This window comes from Coregonus lavaretus (assembly GCF_964263955.1).
Source record: "Coregonus lavaretus genome assembly, chromosome: 2".
Lineage (NCBI taxonomy): Eukaryota > Metazoa > Chordata > Actinopteri > Salmoniformes > Salmonidae > Coregonus > Coregonus lavaretus.
Window position 1 is genome coordinate 1,022,692 of NC_139989.1, and position 23,068 is coordinate 1,045,759.

At 44.1% G+C, this 23,068-nt stretch overlaps 1 protein-coding gene across 1 annotated transcript in view; it reads right to left on the bottom strand.

Annotated features, from left to right (window-relative positions):
- The window catches only part of LOC311144686 (uncharacterized protein), a 76,985-nt gene that overhangs the window by 41,169 nt on the left and 12,748 nt on the right, over positions 1 to 23,068 (bottom strand). The window contains exons 3-6 of the mRNA XM_084180769.1: positions 13,914 to 13,981; positions 5,992 to 6,140; positions 5,852 to 5,912; positions 5,473 to 5,671 (exon numbers count right to left, since the gene is read on the bottom strand). Coding sequence (XP_084036895.1) covers positions 5,473 to 5,671; positions 5,852 to 5,912; positions 5,992 to 6,140; positions 13,914 to 13,981 — 477 coding nt within the window. The remainder of the gene's footprint in view (positions 1 to 5,472; positions 5,672 to 5,851; positions 5,913 to 5,991; positions 6,141 to 13,913; positions 13,982 to 23,068) is intronic.

Consider the following 23,068-nt stretch of genomic DNA (forward strand, 5'->3'; position numbering starts at 1 on the left):
AGGGAACATCAGGGAGGTATAGAAGAGGGAACATCAGGGAGGTATAGAAGAGTGAACATCAGGGCAGGGAGGTATAGAAGAGGGAACATCAGGGCAGGGAGGTATAGAAGAGGGAACATCAGGGCAGGGAGGTATAGAAGAGGGAACATCAGGGCAGGGAGGTATAGAAGAGGGAACATCAGGGCAGGGAGGTATAGAAGAGGGAACATCAGGGCAGGGAGGTATAGAAGAGGGAACATCAGGGCAGGGAGGTATAGAAGAGGGAACATCAGGGCAGGGAGGTATAGAAGAGGGAACATCAGGGCAGGGAGGTATAGAAGAGGGAACATCAGGGCAGGGAGGTATAGAAGAGGGAACATCAGGGCAGGGAGGTATAGAAGAGGGAACATCAGGGCAGGGAGGGATAGAAGAGGGAACATCAGGGCAGGGAGGGATAGAAGAGGGAACATCAGGGCAGGGAGGTATAGAAGAGGGAACATCAGGGCAGGGAGGTATAGAAGAGGGAACATCAGGGCAGGGAGGTATAGAAGAGGGAACATCAGGGCAGGGAGGTATAGAAGAGGGAACATCAGGGCAGGGAGGTATAGAAGAGGGAACATCAGGGCAGGGAGGTATAGAAGAGGGAACATCAGGGCAGGGAGGTATAGAAGAGGGAACATCAGGGAGGTATAGAAGAGGGAACATCAGGGAGGTATAGAAGAGGGAACATCAGGGAGGTATGGAAGAGGGAACATCAGGGAGGTATAGAAGAGGGAACATCAGGGAGGTATAGAAGAGGGAACATCAGGGAGGTATAGAAGAGGGAACATCAGGGAGGTATAGAAGAGGGAACATCAGGGAGGTATAGAAGAGGGAACATCAGGGAGGTATAGAAGAGGGAACATCAGGGAGGTATAGAAGAGGGAACATCAGGGAGGTATAGAAGAGGGAACATCAGGGAGGTATAGAAGAGGGAACACCAGGGAGGTATAGAAGAGGGAACACCAGGGAGGTATAGAAGAGGGAACATCAGGGAGGTATAGAAGAGGGAACATCAGGGCAGGGAGGTATAGAAGAGGGAACATCAGGGAGGTATAGAAGAGTGAACATCAGGGAGGTATAGAAGAGTGAACATCAGGGAGGTATAGAAGAGGGAACATCAGGGAGGTATAGAAGAGGGAACATCAGGGCAGGGAGGTATAGAAGAGGGAACATCAGGGCAGGGAGGTATAGAAGAGGGAACATCAGGGCAGGGAGGTATAGAAGAGGGAACATCAGGGCAGGGAGGTATAGAAGAGGGAACATCAGGGCAGGGAGGTATAGAAGAGGGAACATCAGGGCAGGGAGGTATAGAAGAGGGAACATCAGGGCAGGGAGGTATAGAAGAGGGAACATCAGGGCAGGGAGGTATAGAAGAGGGAACATCAGGGCGGTATAGAAGAGGGAACATCAGGGCGGTATAGAAGAGGGAACATCAGGGCGGTATAGAACAGGGAACATCAGGGAGGTATAGAAGAGGGAACATCAGCGAGGTATAGAAGAGGGAACATCAGGGCAGGGAGGTATAGAAGAGGGAACATCAGGGCAGGGAGGTATAGAAGAGGGAACATCAGGGCAGGGAGGTATAGAAGAGGGAACATCAGGGCAGGGAGGTATAGAAGAGGGAACATCAGGGAGGTATAGAAGAGGGAACATCAGGGAGGTATAGAAGAGGGAACACCAGGGAGGTATAGAAGAAGAGAGGGAACACCAGGGAGGTATAGAAGAGGGAACATCAGGGAGGTATAGAAGAGGGAACATCAGGGAGGTATAGAAGAAGAGAGGGAACATCAGGGAGGTATAGAAGAGGGAACACCAGGGAGGTATAGAAGAAGAGAGGGAACACCAGGGAGGTATAGAAGAAGAGAGGGAACACCAGGGAGGTATAGAAGAAGAGAGGGAACATCAGGGAGGTATAGAAGAGGGAACATCAGGGAGGTATAGAAGAGGGAGGTATAGAAGAGGGAACATCAGGGAGGTATAGAAGAGAGGGAACATCAGGGAGGTATAGAAGAGAGGGAACATCAGGGAGGTATAGAAGAGAGGGCACATCAGGGAGGTATAGAAGAGAGGGAACATCAGGGAGGTATAGAAGAGCGGGAACATCAGGGAAGTATAGAAGAGGGAACATCAGGGAGGTATAGAAGAGGGAACATCAGGGAGGTATAGAAGAGGGAACATCAGGGAGGTATAGAAGAAGAGAGGGAACATCAGGGAGGTATAGAAGAAGAGAGGGAACACCAGGGAGGTATAGAAGAGGGAACACCAGGGAGGTATAGAAGAGGGAACACCAGGGAGGTATAGAAGAGGGAACATCAGGGAGGTATAGAAGAAGAGAGGGAACATCAGGGAGGTACAGAAGAAGAGAGGAAACATCAGGGAGGTATAGAAGAGGGAACATCAGGGAGGTATAGAAGAGGGAACATCAGGGAGGTATAGAAGAGGGAACATCAGGGAGGTATAGAAGAGGGAACATCAGGGAGGTATAGAAGAGGGAACATCAGGGAGGTATAGAAGAGGGAACATCAGGGAGGTATAGAAGAGGGAACATCAGGGAGGTATAGAAGAGGGAACATCAGGGAGGTATAGAAGAGGGAACATCAGGGAGGTATAGAAGAAGAGAGGGAACATCAGGGAGGTATAGAAGAAGAGAGGGAACATCAGGGAGGTATAGAAGAAGAGAGGGAACATCAGGGAGGTATAGAAGAAGAGAGGGAACATCAGGGAGGTATAGAAGAGAGGGAACATCAGGGAGGTATAGAAGAGAGGGAACATCAGGGAGGTATAGAAGAGGGAACATCAGGGAGGTATAGAAGAGGGAACATCAGGGAGGTTGGAAGAGGGAACATCAGGGAGGTATAGAAGAAGGAACATCAGGGAGGTATAGAAGAGGGAACATCAGGGAGGTATAGAAGAGGGAACATCAGGGAGGTATAGAAGAGAGGGAACATCAGGGAGGTATAGAAGAGAGGGAACATCAGGGAGGTATAGAAGAGGGAACATCAGGGAGGTATAGAAGAGAGGGAACATCAGGGAGGTATAGAAGAGGGAACATCAGGGAGGTATAGAAGAGGGAACATCAGGGAGGTATAGAAGAGGGAACATCAGGGAGGTATAGAAGAGGGAACATCAGGGAGGTATAGAAGAGGGAACATCAAGGAGGTATAGAAGAGGGAACATCAGGGAGGTATAGAAGAGGGAACATCAGGAAGGTATAGAAGAAGAGAAGGAACATCAGGGAGGTATAGAAGAAGAGAGGGAACATCAGGGAGGTATAGAAGAAGAGAGGGAACATCAGGGAGGTATAGAAGAAGAGAGGGAACATCAGGGAGGTATAGAAGAAGAGATGGAACATCAGGGAGGTATAGAAGAAGAGAGGGAACATCAGGGAGGTATGGAAGAAGAGAGGGAACATCAGGGAGGTATAGAATAAGAGAGGGAACATCAGTGAGGTATATAGAAGAGGGAACATCAGGGAGGTATAGAAGAGGGAACATCAGGGAGGTATAGAAGAGGGAACATCAGGGAGGTTGGAAGAGGGAACATCAGGGAGGTATAGAAGAGGGAACATCAGGGAGGTATAGAAGAGGGAACATCAGGGAGGTATAGAAGAAGAGAGGGAACATCAGGGAGGTATAGAAGAGGGAACATCAGGGAGGTATAGAAGAGGGAACATCAGGGAGGTATAGAAGAGGGAACATCAGGGAGGTATAGAAGAGAGGGAACATCAGGGAGGTATAGAAGAGAGGGAACATCAGGGAGGTATAGAAGAGAGGGAACATCAGGGAGGTATAGAAGAGAGGGAACATCAGGGAGGTATAGAAGAAGAGGGAACATCAGGGAGGTATAGAAGAAGAGAGGGAACATCAGGGAGGTATAGAAGAAGAGAGGGAACATCAGGGAGGTATAGAAGAGAGGGAACATCAGGGAGGTATAGAAGAGAGGGAACATCAGGGAGGTATAGAAGAGGGAACATCAGGGAGGTATAGAAGAGGGAACATCAGGGAGATATAGAAGAGGGAACATCAGGGAGGTATAGAAGAGGGAACATCAGGGAGGTATAGAAGAAGAGAGGGAACATCAGGGAGGTATAGAAGAAGAGAGGGAACACCAGGGAGGTATAGAAGAGGGAACATCAGGGAGGTATAGAAGAAGAGAGGGAACATCAGGGAGGTATAGAAGAAGAGAGGGAACATCAGGGAGGTATAGAAGAAGAGAGGGAACATCAGGGAGGTATAGAAGAAGAGAGGAAACATCAGGGAGGTATAGAAGAGGGAACATCAGGGAGGTATAGAAGAGGGAACATCAGGGAGGTATAGAAGAGGGAACATCAGGGAGGTATAGAAGAGGGAACATCAGGGAGGTATAGAAGAGGGAACATCAGGGAGGTATAGAAGAAGAGAGGGAACATCAGGGAGGTATAGAAGAAGAGAGGGAACATCAGGGAGGTATAGAATAAGAGAGGGAACATCAGTGAGGTATATAGAAGAGGGAACATCAGTGAGGTATAGAAGAGGGAACATCAGGGAGGTATAGAAGAGGGAACATCAGGGAGGTTGGAAGAGGGAACATCAGGGAGGTATAGAAGAGGGAACATCAGGGAGGTATAGAAGAGGGAACATCAGGGAGGTATAGAAGAGGGAACATCAGGGAGGTATAGAAGAAGAGAGGGAACATCAGGGAGGTATAGAAGAGGGAACATCAGGGAGGTATAGAAGAGGGAACATCAGGGAGGTATAGAAGAGGGAACATCAGGGAGGTATAGAAGAGAGGGAACATCAGGGAGGTATAGAAGAGAGGGAACATCAGGGAGGTATAGAAGAGAGGGAACATCAGGGAGGTATAGAAGAGAGGGAACATCAGGGAGGTATAGAAGAAGAGGGAACATCAGGGAGGTATAGAAGAAGAGAGGGAACATCAGGGAGGTATAGAAGAAGAGAGGGAACATCAGGGAGGTATAGAAGAAGAGAGGGAACATCAGGGAGGTATAGAAGAAGAGAGGGAACATCAGGGAGGTATAGAAGAGAGGGAACATCAGGGAGGTATAGAAGAGAGGGAACATCAGGGAGGTATAGAAGAGGGAACATCAGGGAGGTATAGAAGAGGGAACATCAGGGAGATATAGAAGAAGAGAGGGAACATCAGGGAGGTATAGAAGAAGAGAGGGAACACCAGGGAGGTATAGAAGAGGGAACATCAGGGAGGTATAGAAGAAGAGAGGGAACATCAGGGAGGTATAGAAGAAGAGAGGAAACATCAGGGAGGTATAGAAGAGGGAACATCAGGGAGGTATATATAAGAAGATGGGGAACATCAGGGAGGTATAGAAGAAGAGGGGGAACATCAGGGAAGCGTAGAGAAATCAGATCAACATAACACATCTACAACAAGACTAAAAACAACAAACTCCTTGTTAGGCGTTCCATATCAGTATGGAGTTGGGATCCATCTTACCCATCTGCTGCCTGTTCGTTGCACTGTTGTGTCAGGGCAGTGAAAGGCTGCTTTACAGGGCAGTGGTCATATTCATCATCATCATCATCATCACAGCTCAAGAGCAATGGAGAGGCTGTTTTGTCCTTGACCTCCTCCCCCTCCTGCCACTCTAAGGGGCTGGAGGTCTTCATGGGAGCACGCTCTTTAAACGGGCTCTCTACCTCAGCCAAGGAAAACACAGGGAAAAGGGTTGACACTCAAGACAAGACATTTCTACTGATAACTTGCTGATGTCATACAGAGGTGGGCTGGTGACATTAGCATATGCCCAGATATACTGCCACAGTCACTAGCCATTTCGGTCACTAGCTATCAGTTATCAATAATCATATCCTACCATTATCCAGCAAAGTGATCTCTGCTCTTCCCTCTTTGTGCATCTCTTCTCCTTGGGGCACCTAGTGTCAACAACAGATCATAAGTGTCCATTCTGGCATTTAATGTAATTCCATTGCAGAATAGTATGATGTGTTTTACCCCTTCACCACTCGGAGTCTCTGGAACTGGTGATGGTTCTCTCTCCACCTTCTCCTCCACAGGGTTACCAGTCTCCCCCTCCTCCACAGGGGCGAAGGTCGGAGAGGGAGGCAGAGAGGGAAGCTCTTCCCCCATATCAGAGGGAGAATCTGCAGGACATATTAAGTCACATGAGTTATTGGTGGTCCAGAGACAAGGTAACATACAGGACAGAAGACAGGTCATAGGGATGGGTATTTGAAATAATTTCTCTATTCTAATAGAACATAGCTCTACTCTGACCAACCAGAATGACACAAAATGCCACAACAGCAAACAGTGTTGTTTTCAGGGCGTTATATCAGCACAGTAGCCAATGCCACAACAGCAAACAGTGCTGTTTTCAGGGCGTTATATCAGCACAGTAGCCAATGCCACAACAGCAAACAGTGTTGTTTTCAGGGCGTTATATCAGCACAGTAGCCAATGCCACAACAGCAAACAGTGCTGTTTTCAGGGCGTTATATCAGCACAGTAGCCTATTCTAACAACCACAGTGAAAGAGAAGTCTGATGTTCACCATTATAGAACCAAGGATTTGACAAATGGGGGAAAATGTGTAACGTTTAGACAGTGTATTTCTGTCTGTTTTCCAGCCCTATTGCGTATGACTGCTAGGGGGCAATTCAGTTCTATGTGTTGGACAACGGCCCTTACTGCAGGCCCACGGTTTTGTCCAGATATTTGACAAAATGTACTTTTCCTAGCAAACTTATGCAGCAGGTTATGCAAATGAACGTAGCAGGTTAGGAGAATTAGGTTAAGGTCAGAAAGAAGGTTAGCTAAAAAAAATCCATTTTTGATGTCAACTTGATAAAAGCTGCATCCCATCTAGACATGACCCTGTTCCCCACCCACTCAGCAACGATGGTAGTCTGTCATTTCATATTATGAGACAAAAACACACTAACTAGCAATGATTCATGAGGAAAAATAGTTTGAGAGCTTGCGCTTTGTACTTGCAGACTAATCATTGTACAATTTCTCCACCAAGGCCATCATGGTTTTTCAACATGGCATCTGGTAGTCTGGTTCTAGATATACCATCAGGGTATTGAAGTCAACATCCTCTACCATTGACAATGGCTGCATATCAACTGCAGTCATTTCTGGAATCAGCGCTGTGATTTTCTCACTCCCTTATCACACTTCAATAGTGTGAAGCAGTCTAGGGCCTGCGCTGCCGCCAGCAACGGTTTGTCTCACGGTGTGTCCCTTTCAGATGGTGAAGCATTGCATCTGTACTACCATTACCGTACCTCAATTCCACCTCGCAAAGTTTGCATTTCACCACCTACTCATTTAACTCCTCAAAGTGTTGCTATACAGGACTTCCTCAGTGTTGCTATACATACAGGACTTCCTCAGTGTTGCTATACATACAGGACTTCCTCAGTGTTGCTATACATACAGGACTTCCTCAGTGTTGCTATACATACAGGACTTCCTCAGTGTTGCTATACATACAGGACTTCCTCAGTGTTGCTATACATACAGGACTTCCTCAGTGTTGCTATACATACAGGACTTCCTCAGTGTTGCTATACATACAGGACTTCCTCAGTGTTGCCATACAGGACTTCCTCAGTGTTGCCATTCAGGACTTCACTGCTATCGCTTGCCTTTGATGATTGATGGTGTGCGGAGCTCTTTATATCTGTGGCAAATCATTTGAAAGATGCATATCACCCTCACACCATAACACCTCCTCCTCCATGCATTACGTGGAAAATACACATGCGGAGATCATCCATTCACCCACACCGCGTCTCACAAAGACACAGCGGTTGGAACCAAAAATCTCAAATTTGGACTCCAGACCAAAGTACACATTTCCACCATTGCTTTGCTGGTGACGATGTCTGTGATTTTATTTAGAATTCAAGGCACACTTAACCAGCATGGCTACCACAGCATTCTGCAGCGATACGTCATCCCATCTGGTTTGGGCTTAGTGGGACGATCACTTGTTTTTCAACAGGACAATGATCCAACACACCTCCAGGTTGTGTAAGGGCTATTTTACCAAGAAGGAGAGTGATGGAGTGCTGCATCAGATTACCTGGCCTTTCCATCCCCCGACCTCAAACAAATTGAGATGGTTTGGGATGAGTTGGACCGCAGAGTGAAGGAAAAGCAGCCAACAAGTGCTCAGCATGTGGGAACGCCTTCAAGACTGTTGGAAAAGCATTCCAGGTGAAGCTGGTTGAGATAATGCCAGGGGTGTGCAAAGCTGTCATCAAGGCAAAGGGTGGCTATTTGAAGAATCTCAAATATATTTTGATTTGATTAACACTTTTTTGGTTACTACATGATTCCATGTGTGTTATTTCATAGTTTTGATGTCTTCACTATTATTCTACAATGTAGAAAATAGTAAAAATAAAAGACAAACCCTTGAATGAGTAGGTGTTCTAAAACCTTTGACTGGTAGTGTATATATATTACCTAAATTACCTCGACACACCTGTACCCCCGCACATTGACTCGGTACCGGTACCCCCTGTATATAGCCTCGTTATTGTTATTTTATTGTTGCTCTTTTGTATTTAACTTTTTAGTCTATTTTTCTTAACTGCATAGTTGGTTAAGGGCTTGTCAGTAAGCATTTCACTGTTAGTCTACACCTGTTATATTCGGCGCAGATGACAAATAAAATGTGATTTTATTTATATTTTTCTTTCAAAGCATTTAGAAATGTTTATCCCAATGTCACACATAGGCCCCATTTATTTATAGAAAGACCCTTAAACGAAATTGGGATCATTAACGAAGAAAAATCCCTACCCGAAATAAAACCTGTTCTCACAAAATTAAAATCACTGTACAGTTATCACTCAACTACCACTAATAGGGTTAGGGTTAGCCTGACCACTAATAGGTCATCATCGGAAAACTAAAAATTTAACAAATACCTGCTGTAACGTTAGTAGGAGATATACATATTCATAATTGTTATATACAGTACAGTTAAATTAGATCTTTAAGCTAAAGCTAAACCAGCTTTTTTAAAATTCATTTTCTTTATTTTAATTTTTTCATTCCAGGATGACATGGCTCTATACATAACTGAGTATCCTCTGGTGGCAGAGCATTCCAGGATGACATGGCTCTATACATAACTGAGTATCCTCTGGTGGCAGAGCATTCCAGGATGACATGGCTCTATACATAACTGAGTATCCTCTGGTGGCAGAGCATTCCACGATGACATGGCTCTATACATAACTGAGTATCCTCTGGTGGCAGAGCATTCCAGGATGACATGGCTCTATACATAACTGAGTATCCTCTGGTGGCAGAGCATTCCATGATGACATGGCTCTATACATAACTGAGTATCCTGCTCAGTTTACATAACTTACTCCTGCTCTGATTGTGGGAAGAGTTTCTTTCGACTGGGCAACTTAAAAACACATGAACGTATACATACAGGAGAAAAGCCTTACTCCTGCTCTGACTGTGTAAAATGCTTCACAACATCAACTGAGTTAAAAGTTCATCAGAGAACACACACAGGAGAGAAGCCTTACTCCTGCTCTGATTGTGGGAAGAGTTTCTTTCGACTGAGCAACTTAAAAACACATGAACGTATACATACAGGAGAAAAGCCTTACTCCTGCTCTGACTGTGTAAAATGCTTCACAACATCAACTGACCTAAAAGTTCATCAGAGAACACACACAGGAGAGAAGCCTTACTCCTGCTCTGATTGTGGGAAGAGTTTCTCTCGACTGGGCAACTTAAAAACACATGAACGTATACACACAGGAGAGAAGCCTTACTCCTGCTCTGAATGTGGGGCAAGTTTCTCTCAACTCGGCACCAGAAAACAACATGAATGTATACACACAGGAGAGAAGCCTTACTCCTGCTCTGACTGTGGAAAGATTTTCTCTCGACTGGGCCACTTAAAAACACATGAACGTATACACACAGGAGAGAAGCCTTACTCCTGCTCTGACTGTGGGGCAAGTTTCTCTCAACTGGGCACCTTAAAACAACATGAACCTATACATACATGGTCCTCTGTAGCTCAATTGGTAGAGCATGGCGCTTGTAACGCCAGGGTAGTGGGTTCGATCCCCGGGACCACCCATACGTAAAAATGTATGCACGCATGACTGTAAGTCGCTTTGGATAAAAGCGTCTGCTAAATGGCATATTATTATTATTATTATTATTATATTATTATTATTATTATTATTATTATAGTATCCTCTGGTGGCAGAGCATTCCAGGATGACATGGCTCTATACATAACTGAGTATCCTCTGGTGGCAGAGCATTCCAGGATGACATGGTATCATAACTGAGTATCCTCTGGTGGCAGAGCATTCCAGGATGACATGGCTCTATACATAACTGAGTATCCTCTGGTGGCAGAGCATTCCACGATGACATGGTATCATAACTGAGTATCCTCTGGTGGCAGAGCATTCCAGGATGACATGGATCTATACATAACTGAGTATCCTCTGGTGGCAGAGCATTCCATGATGACATGGCTCTATACATAACTGAGTATCCTCTGGTGGCAGAGCATTCCACGATGACATGGTATCATAACTGAGTATCCTCTGGTGGCAGAGCATTCCACGATGACATGGCTCTATACATAACTGAGTATCCTCTGGTGGCAGAGCATTCCACGATGACATGGTATCATAACTGAGTATCCTCTGGTGGCAGAGCATTCCAGGATGACATGGCTCTATACATAACTGAGTATCCTCTGGTGGCAGAGCATTCCAGGATGACATGGTATCATAACTGAGTATCCTCTGGTGGCAGAGCATTCCACGATGACATGGTATCATAACTGAGTATCCTCTGGTGGCAGAGCATTCCAGGATGACATGGATCTATACATAACTGAGTATCCTCTGGTGGTAGAGCATTCCAGGATGACATTGCTCTATACATAACTGAGCAACACATTAAATCTGTTTTTGGTTTGGGTACAGTGAAGAAACCCATAGCACATGTCTGGTTGAAGAGTCTGGTGGGGTGTGTCTGTCTGGTTGAAGAGTCTGGTGGGGTGTGTCTGTCTGGTTGAAGAGTCTGGTGGGGTGTGTCTGTCTGGTTGAAGAGTCTGGTGGGGTGTGTCTGTCTGGTTGAAGAGTCTGGTGGGGTGTGTCTGTCTGGTTGAAGAGTCTAGTGGGGTGTGTCTGTCTGGTTGAAGAGTCTGGTGGGGTGTGTCTGTCTGGTTGAAGAGTCTGGTGGGGTGTGTCTGTCTGGTTGAAGAGTCTGGTGGGGTGTGTCTGTCTGGTTGAAGAGTCTGGTGGGGTGTGTCTGTCTGGTTGAAGAGTCTGGTGGGGTGTGTCTGTCTGGTTGAAGAGTCTGGTGGGGTGTGTCTGTCTGGTTGAAGAGTCTGGTGGGGTGTGTCTGTCTGGTTGAAGAGTCTGGTGGGGTGTGTCTGTCTGGTTGAAGAGTCTGGTGGGGTGTGTCTGTCTGGTTGAAGTGTATGCAAATAGATTATACATGTGGTTAGGCATTTTCAACACACAAATGTTTCTTGACTAGAAGAGAAGTAGTACATTTCTCCTCAACCCTCAAACATGAAAGACTATCATGCATGTTGTTGGTGTTAGTTCTGTGTGTAGATAAGGGCAAGGCGTGCTGCTTTGTTTGGTGCCACAATGTAACATGGATGGACAGTTTAAATTTAGACTAAGCTTTTTCATTAAAAATTTCTCACAAGTGTTTGAATAATAACGTCAGTTTGGACATCCGGATATTGGATTAACCGATGAGATTACTAGTCCATCCCTATTAACCGATGAGATTACTAGTCCATCCCTATTAACCGATGAGATTACTAGTCCATCCCTATTAACCGATGAGATTACTAGTCCATCCCTATTAACCGATGAGATTACTAGTCCATCCCTATTAACCGATGAGATTACTAGTCCATCCCTAAATGGGTAATTCCAGTCTAACACGCCTTTATGACTCCACTTACCTACAGCATCTGCCGTCGTCCGGGGGAAATGCCCGACACTCCCAAACTGATCTGTCTAAACATTAATACGCTGCGATACCGCTTGGAAACATGGAACTTACAGATGGACTATGCAGAAATCGTTCCGCTATTTCCTGGTTGCTATATTTCGCCAAATTTTAGTTTATGTGACAGAACAAGCAAGTATAGTGTAGAGAATCATTGTACCATCTAAACCGCTGTATTTTCAGCTGGTGTACAAAACCTAAAGTAAAAGATGCAAAAACTTAACGGGAAGCATAGAAATAGCCCACATAGAACAGATCTACCGCTTCTTAGACTTGCTTTCAATGACAATGACAGATCTATTCCTCACATTTCTATGTGAATTTGGCCAGGTCGCCCAAAAGGTTATTTGTGTGAACTCTATATAGTTTTGTTCTGTGGGTGTCACTGAGTAGGCTGATACCGCATTTCATGGATCCACAATCCATAGGTGAGGCTGTAATTATGCCCCCAAATGCAATTCTGAAGTCTAATACATCCACAGTGCGATTTCAACAGATTTGTTTGTCAAATTAACTCATTGTCTCGTTTTGAATTTATATAAACAACACTACGACCTTGTTCAGCATCATCTAGTTCAAATATGGCATGATTCCACTATTTGTATCCGTTTGCATCACTTTCAATTAGGGACTTATTTTTAAGGCGAATCGCAAATTCCACTGATGTGGCTGTACATTGCCATATTAATTTTCATCTCACATAGTAGGTTAACAGGTGAGCTAATGTGGCTAATTCCACAGTGGTTTCAGAGTCCTGAAATAAGAGCTAAACTTGACATAGTTGTGTTCTGTGGGTGTCACTGAGTAGCTGATAGCAAGTTAGCATTTTTCGCCATGAATCTTGATCTGGAGGTGGTCACTAACTGGCACAACCACAAAGGCATAAAATCAGATTTTAAACCTAACCTTAACCACACTGCTAACTCTAATGCTTAACCCTAAATTAAGACAAAAAAGTAAAATCTTTGTTTTCATGTTTTTTATAATATAGCCAATTTCGACTTTGCAGCTGGTCTATATATGTGAAATCGTTCAGTTGTGCATCCAGGACAAGACTCATGACAATAAATGTCAACCTGCTGGCTGATACCTATGGATTGTGGATCAATAAGATGTGGTAAGACTGTACAGTGAAATAGAAGTATGTCCCCAATGCAACTCTGAAGTCTAATGTCTAATGCATCCACAGAGCCAGTTCAACTGATATTTACTTTTTGGGGTCAAATTAGCAAATTATTGTATTTTGTAGAATTTATAGAACATTCCAACCTTGTGTAGCATTATCTAGTCCAAATATGGCATGATTCAACTACTTGTATCTGTTTGCATTTCTTTAAATGAGGGACTTTCATTTTGAAGGCGAACCACAAATTCCACTAATGTGGCTACTCTGTATTGTGGCTAGATTCACATATGTGCTGTATGCCCCCCTTGGGTTCTGGAGAGCTAGACCCCCCCTTGGGTTCTGGAGAGCTAGACCCCCCCTTGGGTTCTGGAGAGCTAGACCCCCCCTTGGGTTCTGGAGAGCTAGACCCCCCCTTGGGTTCTGGAGAGCTAGACCCCCCCTTGGGTTCTGGAGAGCTAGACCCCCCCTTGGGTTCTGGAGAGCTAGACCCCCCCTTGGGTTCTGGAGAGCTAGACCCCCCCTTGGGTTCTGGAGAGCTAGACCCCCCCTTGGGTTCTGGAGAGCTAGACCCCCCCTTGGGTTCTGGAGAGCTAGACCCCCCCTTGGGTTCTGGAGAGCTAGACCAACACTGGGTAATGCCTACCAACACAATACATAGATTTATACGTTCTTTTGGTCAGGAAGCTTAGTTTCCATTGACACACAGGAGAGGATGGCTGTTAAAAGTTAGTATATGTCTTACCCAAGTCTTTGAACCAAGTACTGGAGTCATCAATGTCCAGTTTGGCATTTCCCTTCATGGTTGATGTGCTGACAGAACAGAAGAACATAAACATAGAAAGCTGTTTTCATTTACCAGTATATATATATATGACGATGGCTAACGTTAGTAAAATCAAATGGTGTGACAACCTGATCACTGGTTACCCCATGGATATTCAGCCTGAAAGAAATCTGCCTAAAAACTATGCAAACCTCTACAAGCCAGAATGTTGAATCCAATTATATTTACATTACATTTACATTTTAGTCATTTAGCAGACGCTCTTATCCAGATTTACACTTCCTTTACCGGTTGCTTACCCGACTTTTTGCGGCGCAGATAGGTTGTCACTTGTAATCAATAGCTGAATGTAACCGAACGTAGTCGACCGGAGCACATTTCCTCGCAATCAGCTGAAAGTATTTGTGAAATTTGCCAGCTGTTTGCGTGGAACAACATTCTGTCTGTGGTTTGATTAGGCTCTGCCATATTGTGCAAGTGTTTGTCGCATGCAAAAAATATATATCTCGATTTGGATGACAATTTCTACTTCGAGTCGGCAGCTCTGGACGTTCTGCTTACTGCGGACCAGGACAAACTAGCCAGCATCCTGACAAGACTAAGTTGGTGAGCAAATAAACCGCCTCTACCCTTCATTCGACTGGCGAACGTACAATCACTAGAGAACAAACTGGACGAGCTGTGCTCGAGACTATCCCATCAACAGGACCTGAAGAACTGTAATATTCTATGTTTCTCGGAGTCGTGGCTGAACAAGGACAATATACATCTGGCTAGTTTTTCCATGCATTGTCTAGACCAGACGGTAGCCTTGGGTAAGACTAAGAGAGGGGTGTGTCTCTTTGTTAAAGGAAAACTCCACCCAAAAACTATTTTGATCCATATGATGGACAACCATATGAGGCATTTTGCATCATATGATGCTGCTTTTTGTATCATATGATGCAAAATACATCATACGGTGGCATGTCTTGTGGGGGTATGTATGGGTGTCTGAGCTGAATGTTATTTGATAATGCTGACATTTGTGTCATAGTAATATTTCTCATAAAAACTAGAAGTTAATCTCTGGTCAACCCTCAACCAGGAAAGACTGGCATGCATGTTGTTGTTGTTAGTTCTGTATGTGCAGTTAAGGGCAGGGCGTGCTGCTCTGTTTTGAGCCAGCTGCAGCTTTTCTAGGTCTTTCTTTGCTGCACCTGACCATATTACCAGACAGTCATCAAGATGGGACACGACCAGAGTCTGAACAACTAGTACAGTTGATCTTTGTGTCAAAAAAACGCAGAACTTCTTTTCATCTTGACAGCAACTTTGTCAATACGACTTGCCCATGATAATTGACCATCTTGTTAAAGCTAGTTTAGCTTCCTCAATGGTCACACCCATTATTCACAACTTCAGTGTAGGTTTAGGTCTTAGATAATGTTTTGAACTAAATACAATGATTTTAGTTTTAGATGTATTTAAGACCAGTTTATTATTAAACACCCATTCTGATACTGACTCCTTATTTAGAATTCCAGTTAGTGTAATGGCTTTGGGTGCTGACATGAGTGATGTAAAGCCATAGCAAGTGAGTTTATTCAATAACAATTGATGATCAATAAGATTAAAAGGCTGCACTGAAATCTAACATCACAGCTCCAACTTTCATCTTATTAACCATTTCTTTTAACCAATCATCAGTCATCTGAGTCAGCCAGGACAACCTCTCCCTCAACGTCAGCAAGACAAAAGGAGCTGATCGTGGACTACAGGAAACGGAGGGCCGAGCACGCCCCCATCCACATTGACGGGACTGTAGTGGAGATGGTCGAGAGCTTCAAGTTCCTTGGTGTCCACATCACTAAGGAATTAACACGGTCCACACACACCAAAACAGTCGTAAAGGCGGCACGACAACGCCTCTTCCCTCTCAAGAGGCTGAAAAGATTTGGCATGGGCCCTCAGATCCTCAAAATGTTATACAGCTGCACCATTGAGAGCATCTTGACTGGTTGCATCACCGCTTGGTTTGGCAACTGCTTGGCATCCGACCGCAAAGCGCTACAGAGGGTAGTCTGTACAAGGGGCAATGGTTGTTATTATTTTATGTAAAATAAGTCCAAAAAACATCACTTATCAGAATGCTAACAAGTACTAAGGACTTCTTATAGCGTATGCTAGGTAAATGCTAACGAGCGCATGTAAACATATACTACTAGTCAAAAGAGAACCATGGCGCTCTCCCAAAAGCTTGGCTGGTGCAAATGCAGACAAACAAAAAGGTGTAATGGGTCTGCACTCAAAAAGATGTTGCATAAAGCTTATTTAATAATAAATAAAATTACATTATTTTCACTGCATCAGGGACAGCGTACACAGTCGTTTTGGCTTTACAGCCTTCTTCAGTGTGTAGAAACAGCATTTGTAAAGAACAACTGATGAGCAGGTGCTTCTAATCAGGGTTGCCACTCATTGGCCAATCAGGGATGTTTGTCACAAAGAGATACAGAATTATAGGGTATGGGAGCGGGCACATTTACATTTTAGTCATTTAGCAGACGCTCTTATCCAGAGCGACTTACAGGAGCAATTAGGGTTAAGTGCCTTGCTGAAGGGCACATCGGCAGATTTTTCACCTAGTCGGCTCGGGGATTAGAACCAGAGACCTTTCGGTTACTGGCACAACGCTCTTAACCACTAAGCTACCTGCCGCCCCGAAGAGCAACTCACAAATCAACCGCCCCAGGTGTCCGCTCACCTGAATAAATCACATAAATTCATGAGATAGCACACCACAAAGGACATCAGTCACAGCCATTCATATACATGTGGGACCAACTCATAAATGATATAAAAAATCTGATATGGACAGTGGTATGATTCCACTATTTGGCTAATCCTTATCTGATATGGACAGTGGTATGATTCCACTATTGTGGCTAATCCTTATCTGATATGGACAGTGGTATGATTCCACTATTTGGCTAATCCTTATCTGATATGGACAGTGGTATGATTCCACTATTTGGCTAATCCTTATCTGATATGGACAGTGGTATGATTCCACTATTGTGGCTAATCCTTATCTGATATGGACAGTGGTATGATTCCACTATTTGGCTAATCCTTATCTGATATGGACAGTGGTATGATTCCACTATTGTGGCTAATCCTTATCTGATATGGACAGTGGTATGATTCCACTATTGTGGCTAATCCTTATCTGATATGGACAGTGGTATGATTGCACTATTTGGCTAATCCTTATCTGATATGGACAGTGTTCTGATTCCACTATTTGGCTAATCCTTATCTGATATGGACAGTGTTCTGATTCCACTATTTGGCTAATCCTTATCTGATATGGACAGTGTTCTGATTCCACTATTGTGGCTAATCCTTATCTGATATGGACAGTGTTCTGGTATGATCTTATTACTTTAATGATTTTTTCATTGACTAGATTAGCATACTGAGGCATGACATGCCAGCATCAAACACTGACACTACACATCCAAGTATAACTGATGAAATTATGAAAGACAAGCATTGTAATTTTGAATTCCGTAAAGTGAGTATGGAAGAGGTGAAAAAATTATTGTTGTCTAACAACAATGGCAAGCCACCGGAGTAGTTTGGTATTTTATTAGGATCCCCATTAGCTGTTGCAAAAGCAGCAGCTACTATTCCTGGGGTCCACACAAAACACAAAACATGACATAATACAGAACATTAATAGACAAGAACAGCATAATTTTTTTTTTTAAAGGTACATGTAGCCTACATATCAATACATACACAAACTATCTAGGTCAAATACGGGAGGGGCATTGTGCCGTGAGGTGTTGCGTTATCATTTTTTTGAAACCAGGTTTGCTGTTTATTTGAGCAATATGAGATGGAAGGTAGTTCCATGCAATAATGGCTCTATATAATACTGTACGCTTTTTGAATTTGTTCTGGATTTGGGGACTGTGAAAAGACCCCTGGTGGCATGTCTGGTGGGGTAAGTATGTCTGTCAGAGCTGTGTGTAAGTTGAAAAAAAAACAACACGTTAATGTTTCTTATAAAAAGAAGAAGTGATGCTTTCAGTCTCTCCTCAACTCTTAGCCAAGCGAGACTGACATGCATAGTATTTATATCAGCCCTCTGATTACAATGAAGAGCAAGACGTGCTGCTCTGTTTTGGGACAGGTGCAGCTTAACTAGGTCTTTCCATGCAGCACTGGACCACACGACTGGACAATAATCAATATTAGACTAAACTAGAGCCTGCAGGACTTGCTTTTTGGAGTGTGGTGTCAAAAAAGCAGAGCATCTCTTTATTACGGACAGACCTCTCCCCATCTTTACAACCATTGAATCTATATGTTTTGACCATGATAGTTTACAATCTAAGGTAACGCCAAGTCATTTAGTCTCCTCAACTTGTTCAGCCACACCATTCATTACCAGATTCAGCTGAGGACTAGAACTTAGGGAATGATTTGTTCCAGATACAATGCTCTTAGTTTTAGAGATGTTCAGGTCTGACAACTTGGATGGAAAATTACTGAGGATAATAGCGGAGGATATTGCCACAACTATTTGCCATATCTTTAATTTAAGCCTACTAGAAAGTGTGCACCCTCAGGCCTGGAGGGAAGCAAAAGCATCTCTGCTACCCAAGAATAGTAAAGCCCCCTTTAATGGCTCAAATAGCTGACCAATCAGCCTGTTACCAACCCTTAGTAAACTTTTGGAAATTGTGTTTGACCAGATACAATGCTACTTTACTGTAAAAAATTGACAACAGACTTTCAGCACACTTATAGGGAAGGACATTCAACAAGCACGGCACTTACACAAATGACTGATGATTGGCTGAGAGAAATTGATGATAAAAAGATTGTGGGAGCTGTTTTGTTAGACTTCAGTGTGGCTTTTGACATTATCGATCATAGTCTGTTTCTGGAAAAACATGTCATGGCTTTACACAACCTACTATATTGTGGATAAAGAGTTACCTGTCTAACAGAACACAGAGGGTGTTCTTTAATGGAAGCCTCTCCAACATAATCCAGGTAGAATCAGGAATTCCCCAGGGCAGCTGTCTAGGCCCCTTACTTTTTTCAATCTTTACTAACGACATTCCACTGGCTTTGAGTAAAGCTAGTGTGTCTATGTATGCGGATGACTCAACACTATACACGTCAGCTACTACAGCGAGTGAAATCCCTGCAACACTCAACAAAGAGCTGCAGTTAGTTTCAGAATGGGTGGCAAGGAATAAGTTAGTTCTAAATATTTCAGAAACTAAAAGCATTGTATTTCACTAAACCTCAAGTAAATCTCATAAACAATGTGGAAATTGAGCAAGTTGAGGTGACTAAACTGCTTGGAGTAACCCTGGATTGTAAGCTTTCATGGTCAAAACATGTTGATAAAACAGTAGCTAAGATGTGGAGAAGTCTGTCCATAATAAAGCGCTCTTCTGCCTTCTTAACAACACTATCAACAAGGCAGGACCTACAGGCCCTAGTTTTGTCGCACCTGGACTACTGGTCAGGTGCCACAAAGGACCTCGGAAAATTACAATTAGCTCAGAACAGGGCAGCACGGCTGGCCCTTGGATGTACACAGACAGCTAACAATAATATGCATGTAAATCACTCATGGCTCAAAGTGGAGGTTGACATCATCACTACTTTTTTTTTAAGCGTTAACATGCTGAATGGACCGAGGTGTCTGTTTAAACTACTAGCACACAGCTCGGACACCCATGCACACCCCACAAGACATGCCACCAAAGGTCTCTTCACAATCCCCAAGTCAAGAACAGACTATGGGAGGCACACAGTACTACATAGAGCAGGGTTCTTCAATTCCAGTCCTGGAGGGACAAAACACTTCTTCTTTTTTTCTACCTGGTAGTTAATTGCACTCACCTGGTGTCCCAGGTCTGAATTAGCCCCTGATTAGAAGGAGAGGATGAAAAACAGAGGTGTTTCGGCCCTCCAGGACCGGAATTGAAGAACCCTGACATAGAGCCATGGCAACATGGAACTCTATTCCAAATCAGGTAACTGATGCAAGCAGTAGACTCAGATAGAATCTGATTTATGGAATAGCGAGGACAGTGAAGAGACACGCACAGACACACATGATAAGACACGCACGTACACATGGATTTTGTCTTGTAGAAAGTATTCAGATCCCTTGACTTCGTCCACATTTTGTTACGTTACAACCTTATTCTAAAATGGTTTCAATTATTTGTTCCCCCTCATCAAATCTACACACAATACCAATAATGTCAAATCAAAAACAGGGTTTTAGAAATGTTGGCAAATGTATTAATAAACAGAAATACCTTATTTGCAATAAGTATTCAGACCCTTTGCTATGAGACTCGAAATTGAGCTTAGGTGCATCCTGTTTCCATTGATCATCCTTGAGCTGATTATACAACTTGATTGAGTCCACCTGTGGTCAATTCAATTGATTGGACACGATTTGGAAAGGCACACACCTGTCTATAAATGGTCCCACAGTTGACAGTGCATGTTGGAGCAAAAACCAAGCCGAGGTCGAAGGAATTGTCTGTAGCGCTCCAAGACAGAATTGTTTCTAGGCACAGATCTGGGGAAGGTTACCAAAAAACGTCTGCAGCACTGAACGTACCCAAGAACACAGTGGCCTCCATCATTCTTAAATGGAAGAAGTTTGGAACCACCAAGACTCTTCCTAGCGCTGGTCGCCCGGCCAAACTGCGCAATTGCGGGAGAAGGGCCTTGGTCAGGGAGGTGACCAAGAACCTGACGGTCACTCAGACAGAGCTATAGAGTTCCTCTGTGGAGATGGGAGAATCTTCCAGAAGGACAACCATCTCTGCAGCAGTCCATCAATCAGGCCTTTATTGCAGAGTGGCCAGACGAAAGCCACTCCTCAGTAAAAGGCACATGACAGCCCGTTTGGAGTTTGCCAAAAGGCACCTAAAGACTCTCAGACCATGAGAAACAAGATTCTCTGGTCTGATGAAACCAAGATTGAACTCTTTGGCCTGAATGCCAAGCATCACGTCTGGAGGAAACTTGGCACCATCCCTACAGTGAAGCATGGTGATGGCAGCATCATGCTATGGGGATGTATTTCAGCGGCAAGGACTGTGAGACTATTCAGGGTTGAGGCAAAGATTAACAGAGAAAAGTACAGAGAGATCCTTGATGAAAACCTGCTTCAGAGCGCTCAGGACCTCAGACTGGGGCGAAGGTTCACCTTCCAGCAGGACAACAACCCTAAGCACACAGCCAAGACAACGCAGGACTGGCTTCGGGACAAATCTCTGAATGTCCTTGATTGGCCCAGCCAGAGCCCGGACTTGAACCTGATCGAACATCTATGGAGAGACCTGAAAATAGCTGTGCAGCAATGCTCCCCATCCAACCTGACAGAGCTTGAGAGGATCTGCAGAGAAGAATGGGAGAAACTCCCCAAATACAGGTGTGACAATACATTTCTGCAGGGGACTTTCAAGGCGCGGGATGTTTTTCCCAAAATAAATCTTATTATTAGAACACTAACATTACTTTATCTCATAGGAGTCTGAGGTCATACTAAGTCAGAACATTTCCTTGGTTACAAGAGTTACATGATCTACATCCTTTATGAATGCCTTTGATTCTGATTTATGTTTGATTTATGTTTGATACATTTCTTCAAGAAAAAAATAAGCAAACACGTTTGGTGTTCGCAAAAAGGCATGTGGGAGACTCCCCAAACATTTGGAAGAAGGTACTCTGGTCAGATGGGACTAAAATTGAGTTTTTTTGGCCATCAAGGAAAACGCTGTCTGGCGCAAACTTAACACTTCGCATCACCCCGAGAACACCATCCCCAACATGGTGGTGTCAGCATCATGCTGTGAGGATGTTTTTCATCGACAGGGACTGGGAAACTGGTCAGAATTGAAGAAATGATGGATGGCGCTAATAACAGGGAAATTCTTGAGGGAAACCTGTTTCAGTCTTCCAGAGACTTGAGACTGGGACAGAGGTTCACCTTCCAGCAGGACAATGACCCTAAGAATACTGCTAAAGCAACACTCGAGTGGTTTAAGGGGAAACATTTAAATGTATTGGAATGGCCTAGTCAAAGGCCAGACCTCCATCCAATTGAGAATATGTGGTATGACTTAAAGATTGCTGTACACCAGCGGAACCCATCCAACTTGAAGGAGCTGGAGCAGTTTTGCCTTGAAGAATGGGCCAAAATCCCAGTGGCTAGATGTGCAAAGCTTATAGAGACATACCCCAAGAGACTTGCAGCTGTAATTTCTGCCAAAGGTGGCTCTACAAAGTACAGTGAGGGAAAAAAGTATTTGATCCCCTGCTGATTTTGGACGTTTGCCGACTGACATAGAAATTATCAGTCTATAATTTTAATGGTATGTTTATTTGAACAGTGAGAGACAGAATAACAACAAAAAAATCCAGAAAAACACGTCAAAAATGTTATAAATTGATTTGCATTTTAAATGAGGGAAATAAGTATTTGACCCCCTCTCAATCAGAAAGATTTCTGGCTCCCAGGTGTCTTTTATACAGGTAACGAGCTGAGATTAGGAGCACACTCTTCTGTCCACAGAAGCAATCAGATTCCAAACTCTCCACCATGGCCAAGACCAAAGAGCTCTCCAAGGATGTCAAGGACAAGATTGTAGACCTACACAAGGCTGGAATGGGCTACAAGACCATCGTCAAGCAGCTTGGTGAGAAGGTGACAACGGTTGGTGCGATTATACGCAAATGTAAGAAACACAAAATAACTGTCAATCTCCCTCGGCCTGGGGCTCCATGCAAGATCTCACATCGTGGAGTTGCAATGATCATGAGAACGGTGAGGAATCAGCCCAGAACTACACGGGAGGATCTTGTCAATGATCTCAAGGCAGCTGGGACCATAGTCACCAAGAAACCAATTGATAACACACTACGCCGTGAAGGACTGAAATCCTGCAGCGCACGCAAGGTCCCCCTGCTCAAGAAAGCACATATACATGCCCGTCTGAAGTTTGCCCATGAACATCTGAATGATTCAGAGGAGAACTGGGTGAAAGTGTTGTGGTCAGATGAGACCAAAATGG